Below are 17,853 nucleotides of genomic sequence, written 5' to 3' on the forward strand. Positions count from 1 at the left end.
GCCAGGCCCCCAACCAATATGGATGGGGGCAGTGTGTTGCAGGGAGAGTCTAATTCTCCATCACAGCCCTGATCCAAACATTCCCCTCCCCTAGAGCTGCTATTTAGCTGTGAATGGGAGAAACCTACAACCTTCTTGAATTCTGTACGGAAGTACGTACAATGACAGCACCCAGTATTTTCCTTAACTGTAATTGGAAATAAAAGTTTTAGCTGTCTTTCACCTTCCAGAGTTATGACATATAAAACCACGACTGCATAGGACGCAGCTGATAGCATTTTATTTAAAAATTAAGACACATAAGACCATTTATACAAAGTGTTTAGTTAAAAAAGGATCAAGTTGTAAACTAGGAAGGTCTGAGAAGGAGCTTGCCATCCACAGCTAGCAAAATCCAGAGTATGGTTAATGCCCCAGAAGTGCAGAAGGCAGAACCCCTTTTTCTCTTCCCACCCCCTTTTCGAGTCAGCACAACGAGTATCGCCCTCCTTAGCAGCAATCCAAGCAAATGCTTGTTGTTTTTGGGTGGCTGGCGTACCCCATCAGTTCATTTAAAAATCAAAGTGTCCAATAAAAATAATGCAGGTTTCCTCCATCATAAAAAAGTGAAGACTTTCCTCTTTAGAATACATAAGACATTTGGGTAAGTCATTGGCAGCATCTCACAGTAAAGAATCAAGAATTATAAAGGCATTTTGGCCAAGAGGTCTTCAGGTTGAGTAGCTTGTGAAAAGGTTACAGCTGTTTGGGTGTCAGAGACAATTTCTTACTGCTCTGAGGTGGGGTGAGGACACCCAGGGGTAGAGGAGAACTCCTCCTCTTCTTGGCCAACGCAGCTTGTTTTTCTTGAACTTTGTCCTAGAAAAGAAGAACGCTGAGAGTGAATGATCGACTGCTCATTCATGTGTCCAGAATCCTTGTGTTGTTTTTAGGTTTCAAGAGCAAACTCATGACACATACTCAGAGAGGAAAATATACAGAAAGCTGCATCTGGACACAGAGACCTAGTCTATGTGTTTGTGTACTTACAACTTTAAAATACATGAGAAGGACCCCAAACATACATATATATGTGGTGGGCATTCCAGCACAAAACTGAGAATTAGTTATGAAAAGTCAAATCTGTATGTGAGCAGGCTTAAGAATTCAACATTACAATGAGGGAATATTACTCCCTGTTGCTACAGCTCAAACATTATTTCCAGAAATCACTAACATTTGCTGCATCGGGAATGCGATTTAAGTTGCAAAACTGGCAAGCGTGCTTTACAACCCTTTCCCGTTAACCGGAAAGGCAAGTCATTAGGTTCTAAGTTACATAGGCTAATGGGACAGGATTGCAAAGCTTCCTGCATCTGCACAGGCTCTGAATGGTTTTTATATATTAAATTGTTTTTATTGTTGATGTTACTGCTTATCGCTTTGAGACGATTCAGAGAGATTCAAAAATGGAATTAAATTTTAAATATGCTCTCCTGATCTAATCACTAAATCACACAGATCAAGTCTGTTTTCAAAGTCAGTCTCTCAGGTTTAAGTCCAACACTTCAGACCAGGAGTGGGGGACCTTTGGCCCTCCAGATATTGCTGAACAACAGCTCCCATATGCCCTAGCAAGCATGGCCAATGGCCAGGAATGTTGGCAGCTGTAGTTCACCAAGAGGGGCTAAAGGTTCCTCACACCTGATGTAGACAAACAGGGAGAGATGAAGTGATGAGACTTTCCAGGCCTCACTTCATCACAGCCCAGCTGTATATGCTTGAGGGCTAGGGGTTGGGAAGGTACCCACCATGCCACACTGCTGTCCTCTTGCATTTAACACTTTTGAGGGAGTTTCTGAACATTCAGTGTTGCATTCAACTAACTTTTACTCATGAGTTACACCCAGTGAAATTAATCGCCGGGACTAATTTGGGTCTATTAATTTCACTGGGCCGACTCAAAAATTAGTTGAATTAGTTGAATACAACCTTCTCTCTCTCACACACACAAATTTCACCTTTTATTCTCATGGTCTACGAAAGCAAAGTGTGCCGCTGTGGTCTAAACCACTGAGCCTAGGACTTGCCGATCAGAAGGTCAGCAGTTTGAATCCCCGCGACGGGGTGAGCTCCCGTTGCTCGGTCCCAGCTCCTGCCAACATAGCAGTTCGAAAGCACGTCAAAGTGCAAGTAGATAAATAGGTTCCGCTCCAGTGGGAAGGTAAACGGCATTTCCGTGCACTGCTCTGGTTCACCAGAAGTGGCTTAGTCGTGGTGGCCACATGACCCGGAAGCTGTACGCCGGCTCCCTCGGCCAGTAAAGCGAGATGAACGCCGCAACCCGAGTCATCTGCGACTGGACTTAACAGTCAGGGGTCCCTTTACCATTACCTTACAAAAGCAAGGAGGCCTTTGGCCACTAAGATGTATCTATGAGAACACTTACCAGCAAGTTAAAGGTGTTAATGTGCATCTGTATATTGTGCAAATCTTCCAAAGGAACGCCTCTGAAGTGTTTGAGCGGCGAGCTCCCCACTTCCTTGATGGCCACAGCAAAGGGAACCATCCACTTCACACAGTCCTGTATTTCCCATAATTGATAACCTAGAAAATCAAGAAGACACCCGCCTTTGTAAGTCATGCCTCTGCTTGACTTAGAACCGCTGGATTTCTCCTCTTTCGTTAAAACGCAGCTTACCCGAAACCTTCTGCATCAGCTCACAAGAGGAGAAGTGATATAATGCAGAAGCAGCTAAAGCGCCATAGGAGTAGTCCAAACAGCCAACATCCAGCACGCAGAGATCCAAAAGCTGGAGAGAGGGGACAGAGAGCTTGAAAGGAAACGTTTCTAACGAATGTGGCGGGTGAAATGTTTAAGGGCAGAATTCGTCCTTACCTCAGCTATCTGCACAAATATCTCCTGGGGGTATTGCGGTAGCAGCATCTCACAGATTTCATTTAGATAAGCGACCTGCATGTATATGTTTAGCCAGGACACAACCGTGAGGGGACTCAGATTCCAATTGAGCGCCTAGAAGAGAGCATGCATGTCAGGAGGCAAAGTCAGTTTCCTTAGCACCCACAGGGTGTTTGCCTGCTCTTCTTTGCAAATACAACTGAATGTGGTCACGGACTGACAACAGTCGTCAACTTTTGTAACAGCTTTGATACAAAACCGCAATGGGGCTCATCACAGCAAGCCTAGAAAGCTCTCTCCTTCGTGGGTACCGACATGGAGACTAAATAAATAACCTATGGGGCAAGAGTCTATGCCAAACATGTAACAGAGGAGCAGATCAGGCCTTGATTCCACATACTAATGGTAGTACGCACAAGAGACACATATGCATTCATTCCAATGCACTGATGCTACAATTATGCTTAGCATAGAATCACAGTCAGAAGGGATTCCCAAGTCCAACCCCCTGCAATGTAGAGAGCCAGTGCGGTGTAGTGGTTAAGAGTGGTAGACTCGTAATCTGGTGAACCGGGTTCACGTCTCTGCTCCTCCACATGCAGCTGCTGGGTGACCTTGGGCTAGTCACACTTCTCTGAAGTCTCTCAGCCCCACTCACCTCACAGAGTGTTTGTTGTGGGGGAGGAAGGGAAAGGAGAATGTGAGCCGCTTTGAGACTCCTTCGGGTAGTGATAAAGCGGGATATCAAATCCAAACTCTTCTATCCGACATTCACTTTTACATCAGAGTGCAGAGGCAGAGCATCTCTGGAGTACTTCTTCACACAACATATAGTTAAACCCACTTGGGCAGATATGAATTAAGAGTCTTGTTGCACTTGAGTCCTGCTTGCGGGCTTCCTTTGGGAACCTGATGACCAGTGTGAGAATACTGGACCTTTGGCCTAATCCAGAATGTACACGTGGCAAGTGCAATCCTGCTGCCACGCTGCACATTCATATACAGTGGTACCTCAGTTAAAGATAGTCCTGTTTACGAACAATTCGATTTACGAACTCTGCAAAACCGGAAGTAGTGTCCTGGTTTGCGAACTTTACTTCGGTCTAAGAATGGAATCCAAACGGTGGAAGGGCACCAGCGGCGGGAGGCCTCATTAGGGAAAGCGCGCCTCGGTTTAAGAACGGTTTTGATTTAAGAACAGACTTCCGGAACGGATTAAGTTTGTAAACCGAGGTACCACTGTACACACTTATAAAAAAATAAATACGAGAGCCAGTGTGCTGTAGGATAGGGTCTTTGCCCAAGGCGACTGGAGTTAAAATCCCTACTCAACTATGAACTTTCCCAGGTGACTTTGTGCCAGGCACTCTTGGATTAACCTTACACTGGGCTGTTACAATGATTAGAGAGAGGGCTGGGTTAGAAAGAGAAAGAAATCCCATGCATTATTACCCTGAGGTTGCACTTACATCTACTTGTAAGTACTACTACTACTAACAAGAACATATTGCAAGTTACTTAGTACACAGATGGAATTTGGGTCACTTTCACCATGGACTTACAAAATGTACTACTCTATGTCAAAATGCACCAGCAGTCTTTCATGCTGAGCCAAGCTGTTTCAGATGTCTCAAAATGGACAGGAGATTTCTATCTACACAGCTATAAAAGAATCACTGATAATGGAAGATAAAGAACTGAAAGACAGACATGCCACTGATTAACATGCTTTCAGCAACAAAAAATGCTGCCTTTCACCATGGCTGATTGCACTGAGTGACTTGGGAAAGGCTTTGCTCAAGGTACCGAGGCTGCGACTTTAAAAAAAGCAGAATGCAATTTTCCCTACAATCCATTCCAAACACACACAGAGAGAATCACATTTACCTTCATAATGATGAGTTCCATACTAAGAATTTCTTCTTCAGTACAAGCCCCATCTGTAACATATGCAAACTGCTGCAACTTTGGAGGATAGATTTCCTGAAACATGGAAGACATTGTCAATGCATTGTCAACAGTGGTAAATGGCAAAGCCAGATGGTTCCATACACTGACAGCTATCAATGCCTAATTTTGGGGGGTAACAGCACTATTCTGATGTACAGGGATACTTCCTGAGCTCAGATCAATTAGGCCCAGCAGCAAATGTAATAGCAACTTTATAGCTGCTGTTAAGAGCACAAGATCTATCAAGGATCATAGCCTCTTCAATCAAAATGGCCAAGGCGGCAGGTGACAGAGCCTTTTACTTTGAAATGTGTGTGAAAACACAGCCGTGCTCTCTTCCTGCAGTTTGCAGCCCCATATCTGTTCATTTCTATGATATTACAAGCTACAGCGGGGAAGGAAATACAAAGAAGGACTTTGAGGAACCAGGATTTGTACACAAGAGTTGGTGTTCTTATCAAATTTACAAAGATGTCTTCTACAAAAAAAGTGCTTAAGGCTTATCACACATCTGCCAGTATGTCAATGTCACTGGTGTGTGTCTGATTCATCTTAAAACAGTGAGGCAAGTGAAAGGTAACTTCAATTTGGTTTTATTGAACTTTAATGATGAACACGCGCACACACACACACACCCATTTTAGTTATTAATGTTAAATAGTAGCTTGGGTGCTTTCAGGCAGAGAGGCAACCTACAAGTACCATAAAACGTAAATAATTCTTGGAAGAGTAAAAATGTTTAAATGTGGCATTTCACTATAGGATTTAGACCAGAGATCAGGACTGGACTGGAAGGAGGCAGAATGTACTACTGATAACATGGATTGTTACTAAAGTAACCCATGCTTTAAAACAGATGTGTTAACCTCTTAAGGCAGCTTTCCCCAGCTGTTTCAATCAGAAGGTTTTGTGCTCCAACTTCCATCAGCCCCAGCCAACATCACCAAGGATGATGGGAATAGTACTCCAACATCTGCAGACTACCAATGATTCCTCCAAGCTTAAAGATTATGTTTGATATAAAAATAGTATTGTAGGAGCAGAACAACAAAGCCCAAACCATTTCCAATCCCAGATTGCATTCCATCAAAAGATGGCTCACAAAAGAATAGACATCCAGCTTCTCTTACTTTAAGAGTGTGATCCTATGCGTATTTACTTGAAAGCAAGTCTCACCATGTTAAGCGAAGATTGCACCACAGAAATTGCATTTAGGTTTGCAGGGCAAGACTCGTTTTACCTCAAGCTTTGCGGCTATGAATAAGGATGAAATTCCAATGAGCTGCAGAAGTGTCTTTACAATGTTCTGTTGCGTGGCCATGAACCGATCGAAAAAATCCTGTGCCAAATAAAATGTCTCCCTATGAAGCTTGTAGACTTCGCAAACCTGCGGGAGACAGAAGGCTGTCATTCTGCTTCTCAGCTGCATAACTCCATGATGAACCAGGGACCTTCTTAATGTGAAGCTCAGTGGAACTACAGTTGTACCTTGGTTTTCGAACAACTCGAACATTTTGGCTCCTGAGCGTTTTGTGAACTATTTTTTGAAGCCGAACGTCCAACGTGGCTTCCAATTGGCTGCAGAAGCTTCCTGCAGTCAACTGGAAGCCATGCCTTGGTTTCTGAACATTTTGGAAGTTGAACAGACTTCCGGAATAGATTCCGATCGAGAACAAAGGTACAACTGTATAGTGTTTCCTAAAGATGAGCTGATTTAGTATATGACATAGCTATGCTTTGCTGCCCCAAAATATTTTTACTATAAGCAGAGCTGATTCAAGACATTTTGCTGCCCCAAGCAAAGGACCACATGCTGCTCCCCACCCTGCAAAAGAAGTAGAAAACCCAACCTAACTGGAAATTGAATCTTACTTCAGCAGCCACCTCACTTTGTACTGGGCCAGATGTAACTGCAAATGGAATGAACTACTTGCTACCAGAACATCACAAAGTTTTCCTAGGATCTGGAGCACCCTGGGGCCTTTGTTTTGGAGGCGTTGGTCTGACAGTATGAATACATGCTGAATGCCCATGACACGAAAACTGAAGGGAAGCCCCTGTGGCACCAGCAAAAATAAATAAGAAGTCTCCCTGCACTGATAAATGCAAAAAATGGACTGGAGTGCAGAAAAACGCCTGTTAGAGGGAAGAAAGGATACAGCAATGTTTGCCACAATAAAAAGATGGGATAGGGCCTGGAAATATTTCCCCTCGTTGCCCCTCTCTAACATTTTGGCAGAGAAACATAGAAGTGAACCAAAGTGCAGTAAACATTTGTTTCTTCACCGAAGCATAAAGCCTACAATGAAGAAAAATTTGCTGAAACTAGAAGAATGTTTTCCTTAAGTTTTACTGTCTTTGCAGAGAGAGTATTTGTTTTCCTGTAAAGAAAACTGCCTGACTTCCAGGCTATGACAAGGAGAGTCAATTCATGATTTGTGAAGGGGACTCCTTTTTGCCTTGCCTATGGCTGTTGTACAAGGCAAAACAGCTCTAAAAAACTGAGGCCTGATTGTAGGGGCCAGGACCTACCCTCAGGATCCGTCCATTGAAATGGAAATGGGCATCCTAGAACTTGTATGGGCATGAAAATGGCTTATCCTGCTTGGGAGATCCAATCCCTACCACGCCCAAATGCACACACTGACTGACAATACTGAGAGCCCTGGGCACTGTTCTGGCTACCCAACTGCTGTCTGCTTTGCTATGAAGTGTCCCAACCCCTGTGTCCCCTTTCATCTCCCATGGCAACCTAGTGCTTTAGTTTTCTAAAAATCCCAATGCTTCTGAGAACAACCTTCTGAGCAGCCACTTTTACCAGAGTGCCTTTTTGAAGCTGTTGTGTGCATGTCCATCTCTGAACTCTCCCTGCCACCTTCCTTCCCTATTAACAACTCTTGATATTCCTCACCTGGATCTCTTGTCCATTCTGAACCAGCTCTATCAGACGGGCAGCAATCTATCCTATGCTGGGAATAGAACTAGGAGCGACTGAAGGAAGAAGTTCCCCTACTACCAGGGTAGTAGTTCCAAAACACCCTTTGCTCCCAAGGAAACTCCAGACAGACTATGATAACAATCTCACATCAATGTGTTCATTGTTTCAAATGTTAGCATAAGAAGACAGTCTCACCTCCATTAGCCAGTCTAGAAGAATCACCCGCATTTTAGGTTGCAAGAGTGGATGCCTTTGCAGATATAGTTTATCCCTTACATATGCCTGTTCTTTTATTATCATGTTTTTCCACACTTCATCCCTATTTGCCCAGCTGCAGGAGAGAGAGAAAGAACAAGAGTAAATGTGGGGGAAAAAGTGTAACAGGCGATAATGGAACAGGAGGCCATGAAATTAGGAAAAATTACCCCAAAACAGGCAACGGCGAATCTCTAGATGAAGCAAGGCTTTGGTGCATGAAAGGAGAGAAGTTTGGGCTTCCCAGCTCATCATCTTTCTCTGGTGTTGGGATCAGCATATGGGGATGTGCGCACACATCATAGTTTGAAAAAGGCTATTGAAGAAAAAATAAAAAGGGGGAGCCATTAAATCTCACAGTTATAAAGTTCATTGAACAGTTGATTAGTCCTCCCCACAACAAATTCAGAAAGAGTTAAAAGGCAAGTGTTTTTAGTCACCGCGCTCGAATATATGGCAATTTACCTTTCATACGTTCGCCTCTGAAAAAAGCTATTGTTGCTTCAAGAGAAGAGACAAATGGTCACCAACTCAGCAAGCGGTCTTTTTAAAAGAGCACTTGTGACACTGCACTTGCTCTGCCAGGCACAAAAATATTCTGCATGAAGGAAAACAGGCTTTCAGTTTCAGAATCCCATCTGTTTATTTTCCACCTGATGGCAATATCCTTGATAGTAGAAATCAAGAAACAGAGGGATTAGGACTTCAGGTGGGGAGGAAACAGATGGAAGTCCCAAACAGTTACCCTGTTTTCTCTGAGTTCCTGTGGTAATGAACACAAAAAGAAAAACAATGCTGGCTGCTTTTTAAAAAACAAAAAAGGTTGTTGCCCCCGCAATGCATGCACAAGAATAACTAAAAGTGTATGAATTTAGCTGTTTTGGGATTGCAATACAACTAATTTTAACAGAAAACTTTGGATGCCAAACGCAAATTGGCACACGCAGCATTCCTCCCATTCTGGAATTGTATGCTTTGGAAAATTATACTCATGTGAAACTAGCGCATCAAGGAGAAACTGAAGTATGTTAGCTATGTACAAGGGAAGGAATACAAACTCCCAGCAGTATATGGAATCTTCAAGCTGATAACTGATGTTGCAGATATTTTGCAGAAAGGGTTGCATTAGCAGCGCACCGGAACACTTTACTCCAAACCCCCAAAGTGATTTCTAGGCTTCAAAATTCTTTTACACACACACACAACTCAACTTTTCTGAACAGTTGCCTCTTCTTTAACACCTTTAAAAACCACAGCTCTCTGTTTAATCATAGCGAAAATTGCATGTGCAAGGGCTTACATGAAAAACAGCTCAAAACTGCTGGTCTGTTATAACTAGATCACTGAAAGTCACCACTGGGATGAACGTAAATGGTGACTCAACATGAAACCAACATCTTTACCAGACCGTGTTTCTGGACTCTATATGTATCAATTAGGTTTCGAGCAAAAACCCAAAGGATGTCAGATGAAGCAGAATGGTACTATATCCAGCAAAAGTTCCATCTGTATTCTGACCTGGGCCCACAAGAAATTCCTTCAGAAAGTTGTGCTGCTTTCCTCCTCTTGCTCCTTGCTTTGCTTTCTCCTCCTCAACATGTTTGTTTGACATTTATGCCCCTAAATCATCTATACTGAAGTTACAGTGGACATATGGCTGGCAGGAAGCAACAAACCCAGAAGGCAGCTTGGAACAAGGCTAGATGCCTAATGCTTAGAAGTCATTTAGCAACCTAGAATCTGCATTCACATCCAAAACCTACACTACAACAGTACAGCATAAGCAAAACCTTGTGGGTACAGCTCTCACTGTCTCAAAGCCTTTTGAGAAGAAAGCCACAAGTAAGTGTATGTTACTTCTTAGGGGCAAGGGATCCCCATACCTGTTTTAAACATTGTCCATTTTCGCAAATCAGCTCTAAATTATTCTTTGTCCTACTTAGGTTGGGAGATGAACACATTCCTTCCTTATTCTGAAAGTACCAGGTCTCACAACACAGCAAGTGCCAAAGAAACAAAATGGCTAGTTCTGCAGCAATCACAGCACACAAAGCACTGCTCTTTGATTTTTTCCCATCTTTGGAAAGCAAGAAGAGTTTCTTTATCATCTCCTGCTCAAATGAAGGTGCAAAGTAATATATCACTTCTACAAAAAGCACCATCACCAGGTAAGAGTATGGGGACAAAACAAGATAACTGGTATTCAGCAGGTGAAAAACCATGTTGAAGGGAACAAAATTACAGCTCTTTTTCTATCTCAGCTTACCTGCATAGGCCCATAAAAACTATGTTGATTTCAGCTAACATACCACAATTTATCACAAGCTGCTTCTTAGTCAAGCTACCTGCGCATGAGTTAAAAGAAAGAGGGCTAGTTTGAGAAATAGCGAGCATTTTTAGCTATGGCACAATCGTCTTGAGAACCACATGCTGAAAAAATCTGCTTTTGCCAACTGGGCAATATAACCACGCTTTCTTAATGTAAAAAGGGAGCTGTGTTGCAATTAAAAGCTCTAGCTTTATGTTAGGCTGATAGTACCAATGAACTCTGCACACTTTAAGTGGGACTGACCATCCAGTCAATGGAACAGTCAAGCATATTTCAAGTCATAATTCACTGGATTTCTTTTTTTTTTTAAGCTTCTCTTGTTTTTCCAATAGCTGGGTATATGGTGTTGATAAAAGATCCATTCTCATTAGTGACAGAAACCAATTCATACCAAGAAGTAACTTATGCAGCTGTGTCTAGGGCTATTAAACACACTGTGATGAAGGGCTGGGAGAGATCTGGTTTTCAAAATCACGATATCTCACCAGTTAAGTATTACAATATCTCTATATATATCTGCAGTAGCAGAGGGCTTAGTTGCGCCTCCCTGCAGCGGCAGAGGGTCCTGCCGTATCTCTCCATGGTAGCGGAGACTGCACTTCCCCACAGCAGCAGATGGCCTTGCCATGCCTCCCTGCAGCGGCAGAGGGCCCCGCCATATCTCCCTGCGGTGGCAGAGGATGTGCCACGGTTCCCTGCAGCACCAGAGGGCCTTCCGCCTCCCCGCAGTGGCGGAAATTCCTGCCATACCTCTCCATGGCAGCGGAGGGTGTACTGCACTTCCCTGCAGCAGCAAAGGGCTTTGCTACACCTCCCCATGGTGGCAGAGAGTCCTGCCATACCTCCCTGCTGCGTTCCTCGCAGCATAGGGCCTTGCCATGCCTCCTCATGGGGGTGGAGGGTGCACCGTGCTTCCCTGCAGCAGCCGAAGGCTTTGACACGGCTCCGTATGACGGTGGAGGGCCATTGAATTCAGTAGGGCTTGCTTGTGAGTAGACACGCGTTTGCTTGCCCTGCTTACCGAAAAACACCCTCCCCATCAATCTCACATAGTATCCAACCTCCCATTTCAGCATAAGGCAACCAGCTAAATCTTCTTCTCTCCATTACCCACCCCGAAGGGTCCTCATCCCACCAGTCTCATTTAAATAAATAAATAAATAACTTTCCTTTTTTATATAGCGGAAAGTTACTTAGGGCGAACCAACAACATAAACACCACCAGAAAATAATAACTCTTCCCCCTCTGTTTTTCCACCGGTTGGGGTGAGTGTGAGAGAAGAAGCGCTTTCCAGTTCTTTGTTTATGTTCAACAATATGGCGATTTATCACACAGCCCTACTGTGATGTGGCATAATTGGGTTAGCAACCACAAAAGCACTCATGAAGGAGCCATGATCTAGTTATGAGTAGTGGACCTAATTAGACATCATGTTTTCTCAACCATCTTCTTTTAGAAATATGCATGGTTTGATTTGTAAACTTAAATTTAGTATTTAAGGAATCTTAAGAAACAAGTTGGTCACTTATTTCCATCAAAACTTTGCCAGGTCAGTTGATGGATCTCACCTCTGCAAAATGGGAAAAAAGACCAGACAGTGTGGTGAAAGCCAGTTAACCCTCCCTGGTCAAACCTGATTGGTTAATATTGTATCTTCCCTATGATGACAAAAGGGAAAGAAACTCCCTGCTCATAGGGAAAGGTCCAGAAAGTGAATGCTAAACAGGCTGACCAACAACTGGAATAGGGAGTTGTAGGAAGCAGAGTCCACAGCAAACAAAGCCCATCTGCTATGGTAGCATTAGCCTCTAGATCTCCAGCTGCCTTAACTGGGAAGGTGTACCACATTTTGGATTAGCCTGTGGACAAAAAAAAAAGCAAAAAAAAAAAAAAAAAAGCAGCAACATTTCCTGATCGCTCTTTCCGCAGTTTAACTACCACCCTGAAAACTGTCACAATAGACAAAGGAAGCTGATGCATTCTTTTCAGCTCCAGCCAATTTCATCTCTGTACACAAAGATTATGCAGGCTCATTTCAACAAAAATGGAGCTCTTCATAGTCCTATGTATCTGTGCATAGCAAAGAGATGGAAATGAAAAGTGGGACTTTTTCTAAAAAAGATGCAAAGCCTAAATATTTTTGGTTTCCTTTTCAAGGGACCCTACTGCTCACTGACAAATCTGGGAGTCCAGGGCATCTAGTGATACGAGAATTCACAAATTTTGTCTCGAACCTTCTAATTAAGACTGTGGCTTGAATAAGAGCAATTAGTACATTCATAGGTAAAGCTGAGCTAAGACATCAATACCAGAACTCAAAACACTTGCAATTTATTGCACCCTTCCAACATTTCACAGCTTAAAGATAGGGACATGCCACCTACTGGGTTCTACGGGGTTACATTTACTTGGCAACAGCCTGTCCTCTTCCAATGGAAAAGCCTGGACAATGGGTGATATTCAACATTAGTCCTACTCTGAGTGGACCCATTGAAGTTAATGGGCATTACACACTTAGGTTCATTAATTTCAAGGGTTTCCTCTGATTAGGATTTAGTTGAATGTAACCCATTGTGTTTATTTCAGTTTGGTTAAACGTATTACTGGGGAAAACATAGTCTAAAAATACTGTATTTGAAGCGTATGAAAAGGCACCCTATTCATGGCATGATGCCTTAGTGTTCGAGTGAATATGCATCGGATGTAGGCAGCATCTCCCACCTCTCACTGCTCAGAAATGAAGATCTACAGGCTCTGGGCAGAAGCTGAAACCCTGAAAAGTGAGAATTTCCAACAACTTCACAGTCCCTATTTTATCCTACCACAGGTACATGGGACAAATAACAGCAAATATGCCTCTGTGCCTGGGAACTTGAGAGAGTTGGAACTGATCATATCCTCTAAGACTTATAGATGTGATGCAAGGATGGGGAACCTGTGACCATCCAGATGTTGCTGGACTCAAACTCCCATCATGCCTCAACCAGCATGGCCAGTGATCAGTTTTGATGGAAGCCCAGCAAGAACTGGAGGTCCATAGGTTCTCCACACCTGGCTTAATGCTTTAGGACCCAACAGAGCTATACAAATTAAAACAGTATCACTGAATACCAGTCCAACGCCCAAGGAATTACCTGGCTCTCATTCTGTTTCTTCTTGGTCATTTCTGTTTTGGCAACTTCTTCATCTGGATCCTGTAAAAACTACATGGAAAAGAATGAAGTGAGGTTTACCAGTCTGCAGTAAACAGGGGGCGGGGTGAATAGAGAGAAGTGGCTCTGGGATTATATGACTCTGGCCCTGCTTGTGAGCTTTCCATAGGCATCTGGTTGGCCACTGCAAGAACAGTGACTAGATGGGCTTTTGGCCCGATTCAGCCGAGGTCTCCCTATGCCAGCGGTCTGCAACCTTTAAGACAAAAAGAGCCACTGGGACCCGTTTCCGAAGAAAAAAAACTGGGAGCCACAAAACCATTGTGACATTTAAAACAAATATATCTCTGGAGCCGCGATCTGACAGCGGGCGGGAAGGTGACGTCAGGACGGTGCGTGACTAACGCACGCACCGCCCCCATGCGATGTCACAGCCAGTACAGTGCCCACCACAGTGGGGAGTGTCGGGGCGCACAATGCACCTCCTCCCCTCGCTAGTATCCGCCCCGGAGCCGCGGCAAAGGTGTAAAAGAGCCACATGTGGCTCCGGAGCCGCGGGTTGCAGACCCCTGCCCTATGCTATAGTCTTAAGGCAGTTCATGAACATTAGCTATCATAACAAGGAAGTTAAAATGCAGGCTTTACATATGCGATGGCTGTTCACATGGGTTTCACTACTCATTTTGGATATGGTTACATGAGCACAAATGTACAGTGGTACCTCGGGTTACAGACGTTTCAGGTTACAGACTCCGCTAACCCAGAAATAGTACCTCAGGTTAAGAACTTTGTTCAGGATCAGAACAGAAATCATGCTCCGGCAGTGCAGCAGCAGCAGGAGGCCCCATTATCTAAAGTGGTACTTCAGGTTAAGAACAGTTTCAGGTTAAGAATGGACCTCCAGAACAAATTAAGTTCTTAAACCGAGGTACCACTGTACTACCATCTATTCTGCGAATATAGAATCCACCAAGATCTACCAGCTAGCACATATCTACATAATTATGTTTTGCCTTTTGCCTTTAGTCAAGGTTAAACCTAAGTGTAAATGGAAAAACCTTAAGGAATTCGTAGTTTCCACCATGCACATTGCAACCCTTTTACTTATGTGGAAGTGGCGTGGGGGGGGGGGCAGTGTGCTTGCTAAAAGTCAGCAATTCAATTTTCTACTGAAAGTTAGGCAAGGGATTTATTTAGATGGGATTGAGCATAGAATCACTCAAATGAGAATTGAGCAGCTAATCAGTCGAGTAACAGTCAAGTATTTTGAATGCATTAAGAATGAAAATAGATACTTTTATCACTGTGCTTGATACTTTTGCTAGCTACAATGAAATAAAATAAAAATAACCACCATTATGAAACAAGGAAGTTTTTAGAAGTTACTAAGTTTCCAAACTAGTGTTCAACTCTTCTCAGAGCAAATGACTTGATGTGGAGAGGGTACTTCCTGGTTCTTGCAGCCAGAAAGATGGAGCCGTAGGTGGTGCTGGGCAGCGGCCCTTGCCCCAAACAACTGTTTGTGTACCTGTTCAGAGATACCTGCTGTTATTAGGAGATGGCCCATAGGAGAATATATGTTCTGTAGTAGAGTACATGCATTTCATGCAGGTTCAATCCTGACATCTCCAGGTAGACCTGGGGGCATGTTCTGTCTAAACCACTGAAAGCCACTGAGCTAAATGGACCAGTAGTCTGACACAGACCTGGTTCGTGTAACATGGTCAATGAAGTTATGGCTTAGTAAGACTCTACAATCAATCTTTAGCTACATTGTGTGGTTAGTGAAAAGAGAGTACGGCTGCAAGTCCCCAGTCAGGAAAACATGCTAAACGAAACCTTGGCTTAGCACAGTGTGGTGCAGCAGTAAAAAGGACTCTTTGAGAACACGCCTGTTTGTGTGGGCTTTGTAAGCCACAGCTTGGCTTACTATGGTGAGCAAATCAGCCTCAGGATAAGGCAGCAAGAATATTATTGGCCCAAAAACGGAAGCAAGAAGAACTACCAACATTAGAAGAATGGAGGATGAAATTGATGGACTACACAGCATTAGATAAGCTAACAGGAAGGATCCAAGACCGGCAGGACCAAAGGTTTACCGAAGCCTGGACTAAATTTACTGAGTATCTGAAAAGTATTTGTGATGATCAGATTACGTTTGCAGGACTACAAGAAGTTCTGTGAGGAGTAATTTAAGAAATATTGTAAAAATGGAAAGGGAGAAATGATTTGCTAGAAAATGTAAAGGCAATATTAAGTTAAGAATAGCAGGAGAAATAATCAAGACGGAAGGCTATCAGAGATGCTGAAGGAAGTCCAAACAAGGGCATATGTATAATAATTTGTGTGGTATGTCTTTAAACTTTTTGTATGCTAAAAATTAATAAAAAATATTTTTTTAAAAAGGATAAGGCAGCTTCCTTTGCTCCTAACCTGCCTGGGACTTACCATGCAGAGTGACATTCTTTGCTTTACAGACTATTTAACCAAACTGAAATAGGCAATCAACTGACTGGTATGCTAATCCTATCTTCAGGAGTAGATAATGTCATGAAAAAGGTTTTGGGTGAGTGTGAGTCATAACACTGTTTTTCCTTTCAAACGGATACAGTTGCTAGTTACATGATCTGATTTGGGCAGTGCTCTTCGATGACTGGAGTTGTTCCCCCACAAATACAGGCACTTACTGTGGCGACATCAGCTTTTCTCTTGCGGGTTCGAACAGTGAAGTCGGTGGGAGCTTCATCTTCAGTGGGAGTGTTCTTGTCCTTGCGATCACTGCAGAGAGTGGAAGATTCAGTCCTATCATGCCATGCATTATAAAAACATGTTTTCACTGAAGAAAACATTTATGAAGTGCACATGAGTGCACCCTTTCACCCACTTGTTCATACATGGTGTTATGCTTGTTCATACATGGTGTTGAGAGTTTCTTTTGTATTTGCTATACAGGGAGTTCCAGGCTTACAAGTTCCTCCTGAAACAGGATTTGCAAGGGGGCATTCCAGGTCTACAAGCTGCCTTTAAAACAGGCCTTGCTAAAGGTTAGAGCAGTGGTTCCCAAACTCTTTTCATTCCCCAGACCACTTGGAAATTGCTGGTGGCCTAGACCCGAATTTTTCTGCCTGTTACAGCAACTGTAAAGCAGTGAGCTAGGTGCTACGTGATTTTAAATTGCATTTTAACAGACATGCCAAGGACCACCTAAACGAAGCGCTCCATGGCCTGCAGTTTGGGAACCCCTAGACTACAGAGGGGAATACAACTCACCTGGATTTGGACATAGTGGTCTGGAGAGATCAAGACTTCAACCCTGGGGGGTTGAAAAGAGAGAACTGCAGTGATGAATCTGCAAACACTTTCAGTTCATATAAATATCTCAGTTAGTGTGGCTTACTTTTAAAGAAAAAAGGTAAGATGGAGGAATATGTATAGGAAAAAAGGATGAAAATTTAGGATTGATAAAGGCTTAGAAAGGCAAGAGAGAAAAAGCATTGATATGCATCTCAAACACAAAAAAGGAACAGAAAAGCCTCCAAAAAATGTTGCAGGCCCAAATAAGCTTTCTGCAGCAACAGCATGGAGATGAAACAGTTGCACATCTGGGGGATTAAGAAACTACATGCAAACCCACATTTTGGTAAGTTTCATTGGGGAGTGTGCATGTGTCTTTTCACCCAGAAAGAGAGGCACCGGGTAGGGAAAAAGGGGCTGTCCCTCTTAACACCCTATTAGCTGCACCCACCCAAGTTACTCCATGTGAAAGCAATTAAGGGAAAACTTGACCCAGCCACCTCTCAATACCCCCCCCCAAAAAAACCAATAAATACAAAATAATATAAACAAAATAACCACCTACATACAAGGCAACACGCTAACTCCCCCCACCCCATATTTATAACGGGGGTTAATCCCCCCCCAAAAAAAGCACACCCCAAGACAAAGAAAATGCAAGAATGGAGAGAAAATGCACCCCTCTCGCCTCATTTCAAGGTGCACGAGAGTAGAAGGAGAGGCTGTCATTTCAACCCCCCCCCCCAGTGTCCCTGGAGAAATGCCTGGGAAACCCCTCTGAATCCGGATCCCCCAACTGTGGGCAAGGGTGAGGGGCTCCTCTTTCCTCCCCCCACTTTACCAGGAGCAGAGGTCGGCCAGCCGGCCGGCGTTGGCAGTGTGGCTGGCGGCTTCGTGGGCGGGCCGGCGGGATACAGGAAGGCGGGCTCCTCCTCGCTGCTGCTGCTGCTGCTGCTGCTGCCGCCGTCCTCTCGCCTCCTCACGGCGCGCCGGCCCCCGTGTCAGGCCAGCGCGGCCTTTTCTCTGCGCGCACAG

At 43.7% G+C, this 17,853-nt stretch overlaps 1 protein-coding gene across 1 annotated transcript; it reads right to left on the reverse strand.

The window, feature by feature from the left end:
- Positions 1 to 263: 263 nt before the first annotated feature.
- On the reverse strand, positions 264 to 17,802 carry CCNE1 (cyclin E1). The gene is made up of 12 exons (XM_083451933.1): positions 17,660 to 17,802; positions 16,795 to 16,837; positions 16,212 to 16,302; positions 13,507 to 13,575; positions 8,213 to 8,358; positions 7,983 to 8,118; positions 6,090 to 6,236; positions 4,787 to 4,882; positions 2,879 to 3,013; positions 2,681 to 2,792; positions 2,429 to 2,586; positions 264 to 858 (listed from the first exon to the last, which is right to left on the reverse strand). Exons 2-12 carry the CDS (start codon positions 16,806 to 16,808, stop codon positions 736 to 738), a joined length of 1,227 nt encoding a protein of 408 aa, XP_083308059.1. The 5' UTR covers positions 16,809 to 16,837; positions 17,660 to 17,802; the 3' UTR covers positions 264 to 735.
- Positions 17,803 to 17,853: the final 51 nt, after the last annotated feature.

The sequence above is a fragment of the Podarcis tiliguerta genome, assembly GCF_965153285.1.
Source record: "Podarcis tiliguerta genome assembly, chromosome: 8".
NCBI classification, from domain to species: domain Eukaryota; kingdom Metazoa; phylum Chordata; class Lepidosauria; order Squamata; family Lacertidae; genus Podarcis; species Podarcis tiliguerta.